The sequence below is a fragment of the Triticum aestivum genome, chromosome 5B (genome assembly GCF_018294505.1).
Source record: "Triticum aestivum cultivar Chinese Spring chromosome 5B, IWGSC CS RefSeq v2.1, whole genome shotgun sequence".
In the NCBI taxonomy this organism is placed as follows: domain Eukaryota; kingdom Viridiplantae; phylum Streptophyta; class Magnoliopsida; order Poales; family Poaceae; genus Triticum; species Triticum aestivum.
Window position 1 is genome coordinate 231016073 of NC_057807.1, and position 12771 is coordinate 231028843.

General features: G+C 45.0%; 1 protein-coding gene across 2 annotated transcripts; it reads right to left on the reverse strand.

The window, feature by feature from the left end:
* Window positions 1-81: 81 nt before the first annotated feature.
* On the reverse strand, window positions 82-9031 carry LOC123111127 (putative HVA22-like protein g). Of its 2 annotated transcripts, none has more exons than XM_044531819.1 (6): window positions 8728-9031; window positions 8513-8611; window positions 3557-3601; window positions 3418-3481; window positions 2598-2804; window positions 82-449 (listed from the first exon to the last, which is right to left on the reverse strand). In XM_044531819.1, the coding sequence occupies exons 1-6, from the start codon at window positions 8757-8759 to the stop codon at window positions 285-287; spliced, it is 612 nt and encodes a 203-aa protein (XP_044387754.1). In that variant the 5' UTR covers window positions 8760-9031; the 3' UTR covers window positions 82-284. The 2 variants fall into 2 exon arrangements, with proteins under 2 accessions (XP_044387754.1, XP_044387753.1); XM_044531818.1 differs by having other exon boundaries at window positions 82-452.
* Between the last annotated feature and the right edge of the window lie 3740 nt (window positions 9032-12771).

Genomic DNA, 12771 nt, shown 5'->3' on the forward strand with positions numbered 1-12771 from the left:
TCATGAACTCATGATTGATGCAATAATGGAAAGGAAAATGGTCAGAACACAAGCATGTGGAGGAAAATAATTGAAGAAAACTGATCGGGAAAAAAAGAGACAATAAATTGCTATCACCACAAGTCTACAACATGCTTCATTCATATCTCTTCACACTGGGTTAATTGCTGGATTGTTTTTCTATGTACTAGATTTCTTCTTTCAATTTGACCTTTGCTTGAATCATTCTATTTCTATGTACACAATCATTTCCTTAAACCGGTGTAAAATTCCATCCCTCTCCTCTAATAGTCCTTATCATTATGAGTTCGCCGGGGCTTGGGGTTGATGGTCGCGCGCAGAACTTCAGCGACAACTGCGGCATCAGGGTTGTCAAAGAGAGATTCCTGCGGTGGCGATGGCGGCCGACGTTTAGTCGCAAAGGGACTCCAGCTAGACTTCTTGTTCCTCTGCTGAACACGCACAATCAGAAAAGAGATGAAACTGCTGTCAATACCACTTGCTCAAATTGTTTCCAGTGCATTGTATCTTATCATATGATTCGTGCACGTGATTTCTATAGCTGACAGGCAGGATGTTCAGGATATTTAACAGATTACAACATACATACTTGATTATATGAGTGAATTCCAGTTTTTACCCCTGGTTTCACGTGTGGTAGATTTTACCCCATTTAGCAGAAATTCTCAATTTAGCAAAACTTGTGCCACAAATTACCCCATTTCATTTTATTTTTTATTCCTCTGCTGACTGTGTATATGCCACGTAGATGGTTCCGTTAGCACCCCTGTGTTGTTTCTGGTTTGCTCCGGTCTTCGGGTGATCAAACCAATGACACAATTGAAGACTGGCCGCCCCACACCGGGGAGCTTGCCAGCGACATTTTCCCCTGAAGCAGAGGTGCGGGAAGGGTTATAGGGATACCCGAGTAACTGTTCGGGATATACCGAAATAGTTGGAATAGGCTCAGTGGCCATGGCAGCATGTCCTGCCAGATGCGAGTTAGGAGGCCCGTGCGGGCTAAATTGGACCGGGGGGGAGCTCCAAGGAGAGAAGACATCTCACAGGAGAGATGGGGGCAGCATGAGCAGCCCCGGTACCGGCCTATGGCGGTGGCACATGCCGACCACGGCATGGAGACGAGGGAGTTTGAGGTGTACAGGGTGCCACGCGCGGCTAACAGGAGTCGGGCGTCTCCCCTGCTGCTCTGGTCAACAGAAAAAAACAGCCAAAAGAACTAGAAAAATAATAAACCGTCGATGTGGCATGCATGGTCAACAGAGAAACTGAATAAAATAAAAGGCGGTAATTTGTGGCACAAGTTTCGCTAAATTGGGTAAAAATTAAGAATTTCTGCTAAATGGGGGCAAAAGCTGTCACAAACGTGAAACTGACGGTAAAAAATGGAATTCACTCTAGTTATATCAACAGTCATGAAAATCAGAGCAATTGCAAGAATGAAGAGAGCAAAATTACAAGATGGGAAGGTGCAGTAGTAACATGACAGGAATCGGACAGGAGATTTGGTCTGTGGAAGGGGACGAATCAACAAACAGTTCCGTTGTGTCTTTGGCTCTTGTGCAGACAATATCCACGTTGCCTGGAGCAATGGTTTCCCCCTGTTTACAATACAGCAGGTTGCGGCGTCGCTATCCGGTGGGCCGACGCTGAGTGCTGACAACGGAAGAGGCCTATGGCCTTGGTAGAGATTGGGGAGGAGGACCGGGTCGTTGGCTTGGATGGGTTGGATAATGCTCCTGTCTAATTGTCAAAGTGGGGTAGTGAGAGGGAAACAAAGGAAAGAGTGGTTTGGCAGGGTTGGGGCTGTTGCTCTCTTATTCAAAACACTCTGTTTTGAGACTATGCTGGTTGGAGTTTCTTCAGAATGGATAGGCAGGTGGTGTCATGGCTCATGGGAGATCTGCTGCAGTACATTATAGTAAGACTGCAAACTTGGTAGCATCCAGTGGCTAGTTACATTGGAGTTTCAAAATGTTTTCCTTAGAGGAAGATATCACTTTGAGTAATTTGCACTTCAAGAATAGGATAAATGAAAATAATTACCGATGGCAAAATAGTTTTTGGTAGTAAATAAATACTTATTTAACCGTGGTACTTTGCTTGCTAGTGTATCCCAGGATACTTACTTAGAGCTACATATTCCTGAAAAAACTATATGTAGTCGAGTGGGGCCTTTTTTGGTAAGAACTGATGGTGACACTTGATATTTAAGAAGCTACATATTTCTTGTAGTGTGACAATCTTACGATTTCTCTGTACAAGAAATAACAATGTTAAACTACGCTATATGCATAGCAGCAATCAGTTTTCTTAAAGTTGTAGCAAATTGATCATGAGTTCTCCCGATAGTACAATGTGCAGGAGATGAACTTAAACCGGCAACAGACCAATCTTTATGACAGCAAGTGCATGGTCAAATTACTCCGCAAAAAGATTCACACCTCAAAAAGGGATATGCATTCTTTAAACCTATGCAGCCCTTGACTGCCTCATGCATTAAATTTATCAAGAACAAATTACCTGGTAGATGAAAACTCTAATACACTGCATGTTACAATGACGGGGGATGCCATTACCTCTAGATTTGATCCTTCAGCCTTGTCAGAGACCACATAACGCAAGACATCCATGAAGAATGCCGTCCCTTTGTCAGCACAGTTCTTAACATAGAAGCTAAGTAACTGCCCAGACTTTGCCCTCAGATGCAGTAACCTCTGCTCGATGTTTGGTTCATATTGCATCACAATGGGCCGAAGAAAGGTGTCATATACAACATCACTGCCCTACAGAAATAATTGCATTAACACGGATGTTAATTGTTATTTACATGCACTTGAGGAATTCAAAAGCAGAGTAAGTTCCATTTCACCCCCTTCTAAGAACATCACAATAAACGCCACTGAACCCCCCGGAACAACAAAAGTAGAGTGTTTAAGCCCCCAAACTTGCAAAGCCAGGTTTACATACACCCTAAGGTTTTTGTTTTACCAAAAAGGCAGACACTGCTGTTTCATTAAGATAGAGAAAGCCAAAACCAGAGTCTCATGTACAAGGCACACTGAGGTAGTTTTTCGAGGGTGTGTGCTGACAGACATCCAATTCAAGGTGCGTGTTGCCATTTAGACAGCCACATCAACCATTTTTTATGACAAGTATCTTACTATGTTTATATAGCCACATCACCGGGCCTTTACTTCCTTATATCTCCTTGTTAGTTTAAAATGGTGATATGATTACAAAATGGCAAAAACCACCCGGGGATGGACCATCCTCAGCAAAGCAGCCCTCATTCACATGGTGAAACTATAACCTACGTTTTTAGGTTCTCGGGAATTAACACCCACTTTATTGTTCATGGATTATGTGCCCTTCCTGTGCACGGGGGGGAGGGGTTACCTTTGTTTTGGGGTACCATAGGTAAACAAAGAAAGCAAGCTTAAATTCTCCATACATTGGCATCCTGGAATGGTACAGATGCATAAGTAAGATGAAAAGTTAAAATAGAAAGATAGAATAAACGAGGAACTGAACTGACCAAGAGATGAGGCTCTCAAAGGCTATCACCATGGCCACAATAATCCTGGAGACATTTCAAAAATAGGTCAGTTTACAAGCGAGCCATAGCCGATTTAATACTTGAATATATATCAAGTTTAAGAGTACACATATTGCCATGGGATAGAAATGGAAACAGTTAGGACATCAGCTGCGCTTATAGCCTCTAAGGTGGGACCTGATGATTGCCTGTAGGCCATGCTAACTTGATGGTGCATATAACCTTGCAGCTGCAAAAGTACCACGAGTTCCAAAGATAATACAAGTATACAAACATCGCAGCCAGTCTAATATTCTTAAGATAACCTAGGGAAATCACTTGAGTACCATATGCTTACATGCATACACTATCGAATTTAGTTTATTGCTCAAAGCACACATCCAATATTATTACAAGTCTCTTTCTGCTCCACCTCAGTTTAGCTGAAAATCATCCAAGTGAATGAGTAATTCTTGACAAACCAAGCATTTGATCATGGAAGTATTAAACATATCACAATACATAACACCGGATATTAATCTTTTCTGCCATAGCAAACATTCATGAAATAAGCACCGCCTGCAAGCATTTTGTACATGCTCAACTAGCAAGCCAACATAACTTGAAAATACTGTGTTAACACATGCCGGTGATGTTTTTTCCAATCAAACATAATGGATTCAACAGGAGCAATTAAACATCAGCACTATTCACTACTTACCTCAAGTAACATTTGCATGTGAAGATTTTAACAAAGCTCCATAATTTAAACAAATAGCGAAGCGGAACACACGCGTTGAATAGACAATAAGGGCATCTCCAACGCGGATCACCAAAATGCCCGCAAATGTCCGAACCAGGTCGTCCGGACACTTCTAGCCATCCAACGTGGATCACCAAAACAGGCTGGACCGGTCCAGACATCCGAAATCCCACAGATCGGCGGCAAATCGAGGGGAGGTCTGGGGGATCAGGATGTCCACCACATCGGACTCCAACACCCCGGTCCTACCCCAAAAACCTTCATGGCTGCTCTAGAACCCTCCGCACATTCACACAGGCTTCACCGGCCTCCCGCCTACCCGCATTCATGGCGGCCCACCGCCCGAGAAGCTTACTCATGCTTTAAAGCCGTCTGTCCTCCTCCGCAAATCTTATCTGCGCCCACTCCTCCTCCTCTCCCAACGCCGCCGCACACCACGCCTCCAACCTTCTTCGCAATGGGCAAGAAGATGACTAAGGAGGATAAGGGGCACAGCCGGGCGTGATGGCTGCTCGGCGGATACCGCTCCGACCAGCAGGGCATTTGGACGGTGGAAAACTAATTGGAACATTTTGAACAGTTAAAATGGGTAAAGTGAGATCATCTAGAATAGTACTCCCTCCGTCCGAAAATACTTGTCCTAAAAATAGATAAAATGGATGTATCTATAACTAAAATAAGTCTAGATACAACCATTTCTAGGACAAGTATTTCCGGACGGAGGGAGTAGTTACCAATTGTTAAATCACACATGAAGGCTGTTACCAACTCGCAGCAATAATAATGTATTTTTTCCTGCCTGCCAACAGTTATTTATTTGCAAAGACAGATAGATTTAGATGGTCCATGAACATGTTCCCTTTTAAGCACAGGTAGAAACTAAGCCCTGTTTGATTTCAGGCCTTAGTAACAACTATATACAAAGAAGAAAATCATAAAAAAAAATCTCTGGGCTTCTAGTCTGGAGCATTGATTTCTGATCAAACACCCTGCATACAATTACTAATCATTGATTTGCAGGCCCTTTTAAGCATTGATTTGCGGGCATTTTGGTAATCCGCGTTGGAGATGCCCTTATTGGACATGCATTGGTGCGAATAAGGTCGTTGTTGTAGTTTGTCGATCGCTGGTTTGATCGCTTCGGGCTTTTTTCTCTTTCCTCGCTAGGGCATAGCTTTGGTCTTTCATGACTTTGCTATTTGCCGGCGTGTTTAGTTGTGTGAACGGCGGAGCAATCGATTTAATCTAAATAAGACCAATAATATTACAGTTACTATTGATACCTACTGCCAAAACTATCATTTTCAAATGACAAATAGAGGTAAGGGAGAAATTATCTGACTACAGCTAGTCCAAGCATCTGTCTCGTATGTGCATTAATAACAGCCCCCCCCCCCCCCCCCCTCTCTCTCTCTCTTGAACAGCACTCTTCAATCAATGGGAAGTTTCTTGATCTGTTTCTTTGAATAGCTTCATGCTAGGGCCAAAGTCATGTTAGGTAATAATACAGAAATATTATTGCAATTTAGGAAGTGTATGTTATACTTTGAATTGGTCTTCTTATCAGTCAATTAGCTGATCAAAGTAAATATAGTAGTCAACCTTCCATAGTTTAGTTGGTCATTGACCCAGTCCATTCATGTTCAAGTCTTGGAACAGAAAAGTAAAATAACATATGCGGAAGCATTCCTCGTGGAAAATCAATCAGTTAGCGTGTGAGGTGTGCTATGTATTGCCATAGATATTTGGAATATTTCCCCAACGCACATGTAGACGTGGACAAAAGACTAAGAAACTGCACAATCTATTGATTGACTGAAAAACTCAAGCTGGGTAACTTGTGATATGCACTAACCTCTGAGCTAAGTGGGCTTACATAACCGAAATAGTGTAACAAATAGAAATAGGTATAGTATAGGAAATCTGTACAGTCTCATATACTCCCTCTGTTCACAAATATAAGATGCTTTGGATATTTTAATGTGGACTGCATATGGACTGAAATGAGTGAGCAGACACACTAAAATGTGTCTATATACATCTGATCCACAAAAAGTTAGAACATCTTATATTTGTGAACGGATGGAGTACTAGTTATTAATCTTAGCTGGGCCTAACTTCCAACAACAAAGACAGCTTGAAATACCGATGATATCGTATTAAAATGTTAAAATTTGTAACTAACCAGATACACCCGAATTAGTTTAGGGAACTCTTAAAGGTACATTGACTACTAGCAAGTGCAAATGTCCAATTTCCCTCAAAAATAAGTGCAAATGTCCAATAGCTTGTACTCCCTCCTCCCAAAATAAGTGACTCAACTTTGTATTAACTTTAGTACAAAGTTGAGTCACTTATTTTGGGACGGAGGGAGTATCCGACAACCTAGGTAGTTAAAACGTCAGATGCGTTGCAAGGTCTAATTGATACATTGCTATGAGTCTACCAAAGGCAATTCAATTCTGGGATATAGAAATCAGAAACACAGGCTGTGGTCTCAAAAACAGTGGCTGAGCTACGTGCAATGCTGAGGGGGCCGCTGCCCTCCCCTGCCCCCCCCCCCAGCCATAGCATATTTACTGAATAAAAAAACTGAGGTTAAATTAAGAAGATTGTTGTAATTTGCACCCCCCCCCCCCCCCCCCCCCACACACACACCAAAAGGTGCATATTTTCTCTTTGGCCCCCCCTTCGCTTCTCCGCTAGCTCCGACACTGCTCAAAAAGCTTCAGTTATTCTTTCAAAAGTTCCTAGGTGAGGAGGCAATATTTTCTTGATATACACTAAATTAATGCCTACTGGGTCTGTCAAGAATTGAATAGGCTCGCTAAAATCCATTTCATAATTGTGCATAAGGGATAGAGCATCCTCATTTTTTTAGCATGCTCATTAATAGCAAGTGGTACAGAATAAGTACAATAAAAATGTTTATGCATCTAGAGTCCTTGGCCAGAATTCAAGTGACCAACTTACAAACAAAACTACAATTTTGGGTAATTTAAGTGAAACGATCGGAACAGGCCTTCACCCTGCTTTATATATAAAGTAAACCATCACGTCCATACATCATGTCTGAGTGCAAATCCTATCCCCCGCAAATCATATATAAAGTAAAGCCGGCCGTCCTCCCCCGCAAATCCTATCCGCACTCACTCCTCCCCCTCTCCTTTTTTCTTTTTTTTCCGGAAACTCCTCCCCCTCTCCCAACACCGCCGCACGCCACACCTCCATCCTTCTCCGCGATGGGCAAGAAGATGAGTAAGGAGGAGAAGGGGTGCAACTGGGCATGATGGCTACTCGGCAGATACCGCTCCGACCAGCATGGCATTTGGACGGTGGATAAAATAATTGGGAAAATTTGAACAGTTAAAATGGTAAAGTGAGATCATCTGGAATAGTAGTTACGAATTGTTAAAGTCACACATGAAGGCTGCTACCAGGTCGCAGCAATAATAATGTATTTTTTCCTGCCTGCCAACAGTTATTTATTTGCGAAGATAGATGGATTTAGATGGTCCATAAACAAGTTCCCTTGTAAGCATAGGTGCAAACTAAGCCCTGTTTGATTTCAGGCCTTAGTAACAAGTATATACAAAGAACAAAATCATAAAATAAAAAATCTCTGAGCCCTCTTGGCTGGAGCACCGATTTCTGATCAAACACCCTGCATACAATTACTAACCATATGCAGCTAGGCGCCTTTTTTTTCTCGGGGTGTATGATACCCATCTGAAACTGTAGCAGAACTTACAAGCATTTTGTTGAGACAAAAGAAATAAGCATAAAACTGTGAATCGTAATACTACAGCTTAAGAGGGTTAAAAGTCTATTGCAAGCACAAGGCAGGATGGTGGTGCCACATCCACCTAACACCCAACATATAACACGTGGAAACAAAAGAACGCATGTAACCCAATAGAAGGCAAAAGTGAGTCAGTTATTGAAGATGGCACTATCATTATCTTTCGTCTAGATACACAAATAAAGAACTACTAATATCATGCTTAGCGAGTAAACAAGTTACGGCGGGGGACTAAAGGTGGCATGATGGTAGCGCAGGATAGTATGATGTCCAAGTAGTGCATCCGACTCCGCATCGAAAGGAAAGGGAAGCAATTCGCATCAATTGGGGCCGTGCAGGCACCGGGTAAGTTAACTCGAAGGGAATGGAGGAGGAGGAAGGAACGGCTCACCAGTACTGGCACCAGAAGCGGAGCATGTGCGCGTCGTTGGGGCGCGCCTCCACCGTCTTGAAGCACTCGAACGCCGGCATCGCGTACCCGAACAGCAGCCTGCGTCAGCGTCGGAGAAGAATCAGGAGACAGAAGAAAGAGAAACCGCCGCGAGCCCGTTCGCCCAACCCAGTGCAGCGTCGAATGGCCGCTCTACGCAAGGAACGGGGACTCACAGAAGGGTCTTGGACAGGACGCCCCCCAACATCTCGCCGGCCGCCGACCAGCCGGATCAGAAATGCAGGCGCGGAGTCGGAGTCGTGCGCGCGTGGACGATCCGCGGCGTGGCGGTCCCCTCCAGCACCGTGCGGGATGCAAATTGCGGTTCTCTCGGCGCTGGCGCTCCTTGGGGACACGAGCGGGGGGGGGGGGGGGGGGGGGGGGGGGGGGGGGGTTGGGGAGGACAATATCAATCAGCGAAGGCGGGCGAAAGGGGGACGAGGAAGAGAAGGTGTTGCGGGAGAAGAGAAGAGAAGACGACTCGCGACTGCAGGAAGTGGGAAGTTGCCGAGTTGAACAGACGTTGTTGACTGCGGAGGGGGTGGAGCCGCTCGGCCCGGTATCTCTCGTCACGTTTGCCACTTTGCGGTGGATGACCCGGTGGGGCCACGTAGAGGCTGCGGAGGCGGTCAAGTTTCCCACTTTACGGTGGATGATGATCCGGTGGGGCCACCTGGAGGCTGCGGAAGTGGTCGCGTGTGGGTAACACGATGAGTATTCGGTGCCAAATTTCTTTCGTTTCTGCCTTGGACCTTGGTTTCCGTGCCTCACATGCTTCCATGGACGGGATATATACACTTTTCAAAACTTTATCGTCAACTTTTTTTGTGCTTCTGGGAAGGTTAGGCCAACTCCGACGCAAACGGATGCACATTTGGTTTGACTTTTGTCTGTTTGAGTCGGCGGTTGGAGAGGCGTCCGTCTTCGTCCACGTATTTTGTGTGCAGTGCGTTCAATCGGTCAATCCATTTGGTTATCTTTTTGCCAAATTTTTAAATATGTACATTATGCATATTGATCAAACAAACAAATTAGAATAAAACATTGCACGTGATTAAACAAATAAGTCACAAAATTTTACATCGTAATAAATAAAAATCTCATAGTTCACAACTAAATGAATTTTAAATTGTACCAAATACATTCTTAAAAAATGAGCAGATACATCTATTGGTTGATGCCTATGTGAGTTCACATATGCTCAACCAAATCCAGTGCCAAGCAAATGGATAGTTTTTTTACTTAGTGTTTCCGCGCCTCCCATGCTTTCATGGACGGATATACATTTTCCTTCTCCGTGCGGTGATGAATGCCAAGCAAATAAGTCACCCACTTCAATTTTAACATGTCCCTTTGTATTGCCCTTGTCAATCAAATGGATAGTTCTTTCACTTCTGGTGCATACAATCTATGCTTCCAAGCATCCCCAGAAAGCCTCTCGATTCATTGATCGCTAACAACCGGGTTGTATCTGCAGTATTTTGTTCTCTCAAGTACTCCGGGCCAACCACTGCAACCACAGCTTTGCAAAACTTGTATAATGACGCAAGGCACGTGAACTCACTCATGCGGACATACTCATCCACAAGAACTCCAGGAATTTCGTGTGCAAGCATACGAACAGCTACAATACATTTCTGATAAGAGAAGAAGCCAACCTTTTCAAGGGTATCATACTTGCATTTGAAGTAACCATCATACGTCACCACTCTCTCCCGAATGTGGTTGAACACATGTCTCGCTATCCGGAAGCGTCCGAGAAAGGTTGGGGGGGAATAGTGGGTCATTGTACTTGAAAATTGTTCTAGAGTAGGCAATGGCCCCTCCCTCTGTTACGATTCAACCCTGGAGCATGGCTCAGGAACAATCCCCTAAACCTTGGTCGCTGCCTAGTAATGTGCTCATTGACGACCAAAGTAGCTATCGTAGCATCATCATCATCGTCGGGCGATTCTTCGGATGATGAACACATGAAGTTGTTGTAAAAAATCTCATCCGAGCTGTCCACCATGATGAACCGTACCTCAACCTATTCAAGCAAAATGTCGAACATCTTGCGAGCGACGATGGGGGTGGGGCAGTAGAGCGCGACCGGTGAATGGAGCCCTCTTTGGCACATCCACGAAAACGGAGGCAATAGGTCTATCGAACCCCCGCGTTCTCCGACGGTGACCTTGCGGTGTAGTGGTGAGCAGTCGGTGATGTCCGACAAGTAGACACAGTGTGGATGCGGTGGCCACAATGACGGAAAAAGTGGGCGATGATGGATGCGGTAAAATGTGGGGCTGTCAATGGATGTGATGGTGGGTAGTGGGATGGTGGCGCAGAGGCCAAAAGTGGGCGACAACGGGATGGTGGTGTGATGGCGAAGAGGGCTTGTTGCTGGTTTGGTGGGAATGTCTTGTGTGCGACAAACGGGCGGGCCAGAGGGCAATGGAAGGACGTTGCAGACGTCCGTTCCGTGCCCGCGCATACGCAAACCCAGCAAAAAATTTGGCCGAAAATGGGTCCAAACGGACATCCATCCATGTGCGTAGGCGTGTTGAGACACGTTTTCTATCCACTTAGACCCAAACGGACGTGGGCGGATGAAATGTGTCAGCGTGTTGGAGTTGGCCTTAGGTCAAGTCTGACCCGGACCATCAGATGGACGACTCCAAATATTCGTGGAAATGTTCGGGCTTGTCCACGGACAGCTGGGCCGATAGAGGTCATCCAATGAGAGTCATCAAATAAAACAAAATTGATTTCTTGTTTATTTTTTCATTAGCTTTTACATAGCAAAATAATCGTAAAAAGAACTCAAAATCTCCTTCCCAATTGAGCTAGGTTGACTGGCCCCATAAGGGGCGATCCGGACTCGTTGTTGTTGGTTGCATACGTGAACGTGGCGGGGGTGACAACAGATGCCTCTTTGATAATCCACCGCCTCGTTGGCCTTCGCCTCCATCCCTTCCAAGAGTCGGTTGCGCTCCACCTCGTTGACATGAAGGGGCCAACGCTCATGACAGATGGCGCGGACTCTGCGCATGGACATGGAGCATCGCCCGATGGATGTCGACGATGCTAGAATCCATCGCAACCATGGTCACCATGGTGGTGGCTATGTACACGTGCTATGCCTCCAACTGCTCCTCCGCCAACCGGTGCTCCTCCAGGAATGACGGGTGGTAGTGCTACTCCACCACCAATTGCTCAACACAGACATCGACAACTCCTTCTCTGGTGCGGGCGCTGATACGTCTTCGTCGTATCTACTTTTTCAAACACTTCTGCCCTTGTTTTGGACTCTAACTTGCATGATTTGAATGGAACTAACCCGGACTGACGTTGTTTTCAGCAGAACTGCCATGGTGTTATTTTTGTGCAGAAATAAAAGTTCTCGGAATGACCTGAAAATCCACGGAGCAACTTTTTGGAATTAATAAAAAACATTGGCGAAAGGATCAACGTCAGGGGGCCACACCCTATCCACGAGGGTTGGGGCGCCCCCCCCCCTAGGGCGCCCCCCTGCCTCATGGGCCCCCTGGAGCTCCACCGACCTCAACTCCAACTCCATATATTCACGTACGGGGAGAATAAAATAGGAGAGAAGGATTCATCACGTTTTACGATACGGAGCCGCCGCGAAGCCTTAAACTCTCTTGGGAGGGCTGATCTGGAGTCCGTTCAGGGCTCAGGAGAGGGGAATCCGTCACTGTCGTCATCAACAACCATCCTTCATCACCAATTTCATGATGCTCACCGTCGTGCGTGAGTAATTCCATCGTAGGCTTGCTGGACGGTGATGGGTTGGATGAGATTTACCATGCAATCGAGTTATTTTTGTTAGGGTTTGATCCCTAGTATCCATTATGTTATGAGATTGATGTTGCTATGACTTTGTTATGCTTAATGCTTGTCACTAGGGCCCGAGTGCCATGATTTCAGATTTGAACCTATTATGTTTTCATGAATATATGTGAGTTCTTGATCCTATCTTGCAAGTCTATAGTCACCTATTATGTGTTATGATCCGACAACCCCGAAGTGACAATAATCGGGACCACTCTCGATGATGACCGTAGTTTGAGGAGTTCATGTATTCACTAAGTGTTAATGCTTTTGTCCGGTACTCTATTAAAAGGAGGCCTTAATATCCCTTAGTTTCCAATAGGACCCAGCTGCCACGGGAGGGTAGGACAAAAGATGTCATGCAAGTTCTTTTCCATAAGCACGTA

Excerpts from the sequence above, each read along its gene's own strand:
- LOC123111127 (XM_044531818.1), bottom strand. The coding sequence starts at position 8,759 with ATGTTGGGGGGCGTCCTGTCCAAGACCCTTCT. Across the intron at positions 2,805-3,417 it reads TATGGTACCCCAAAACAAAG|GGCAGTGATGTTGTATATGA; the intron begins GTAACCCCTCCC and ends TTATTTCTGTAG. Across the intron at positions 453-2,597 it reads CTGAAGGATCAAATCTAGAG|CAGAGGAACAAGAAGTCTAG; the intron begins GTAATGGCATCC and ends GTGCGTGTTCAG.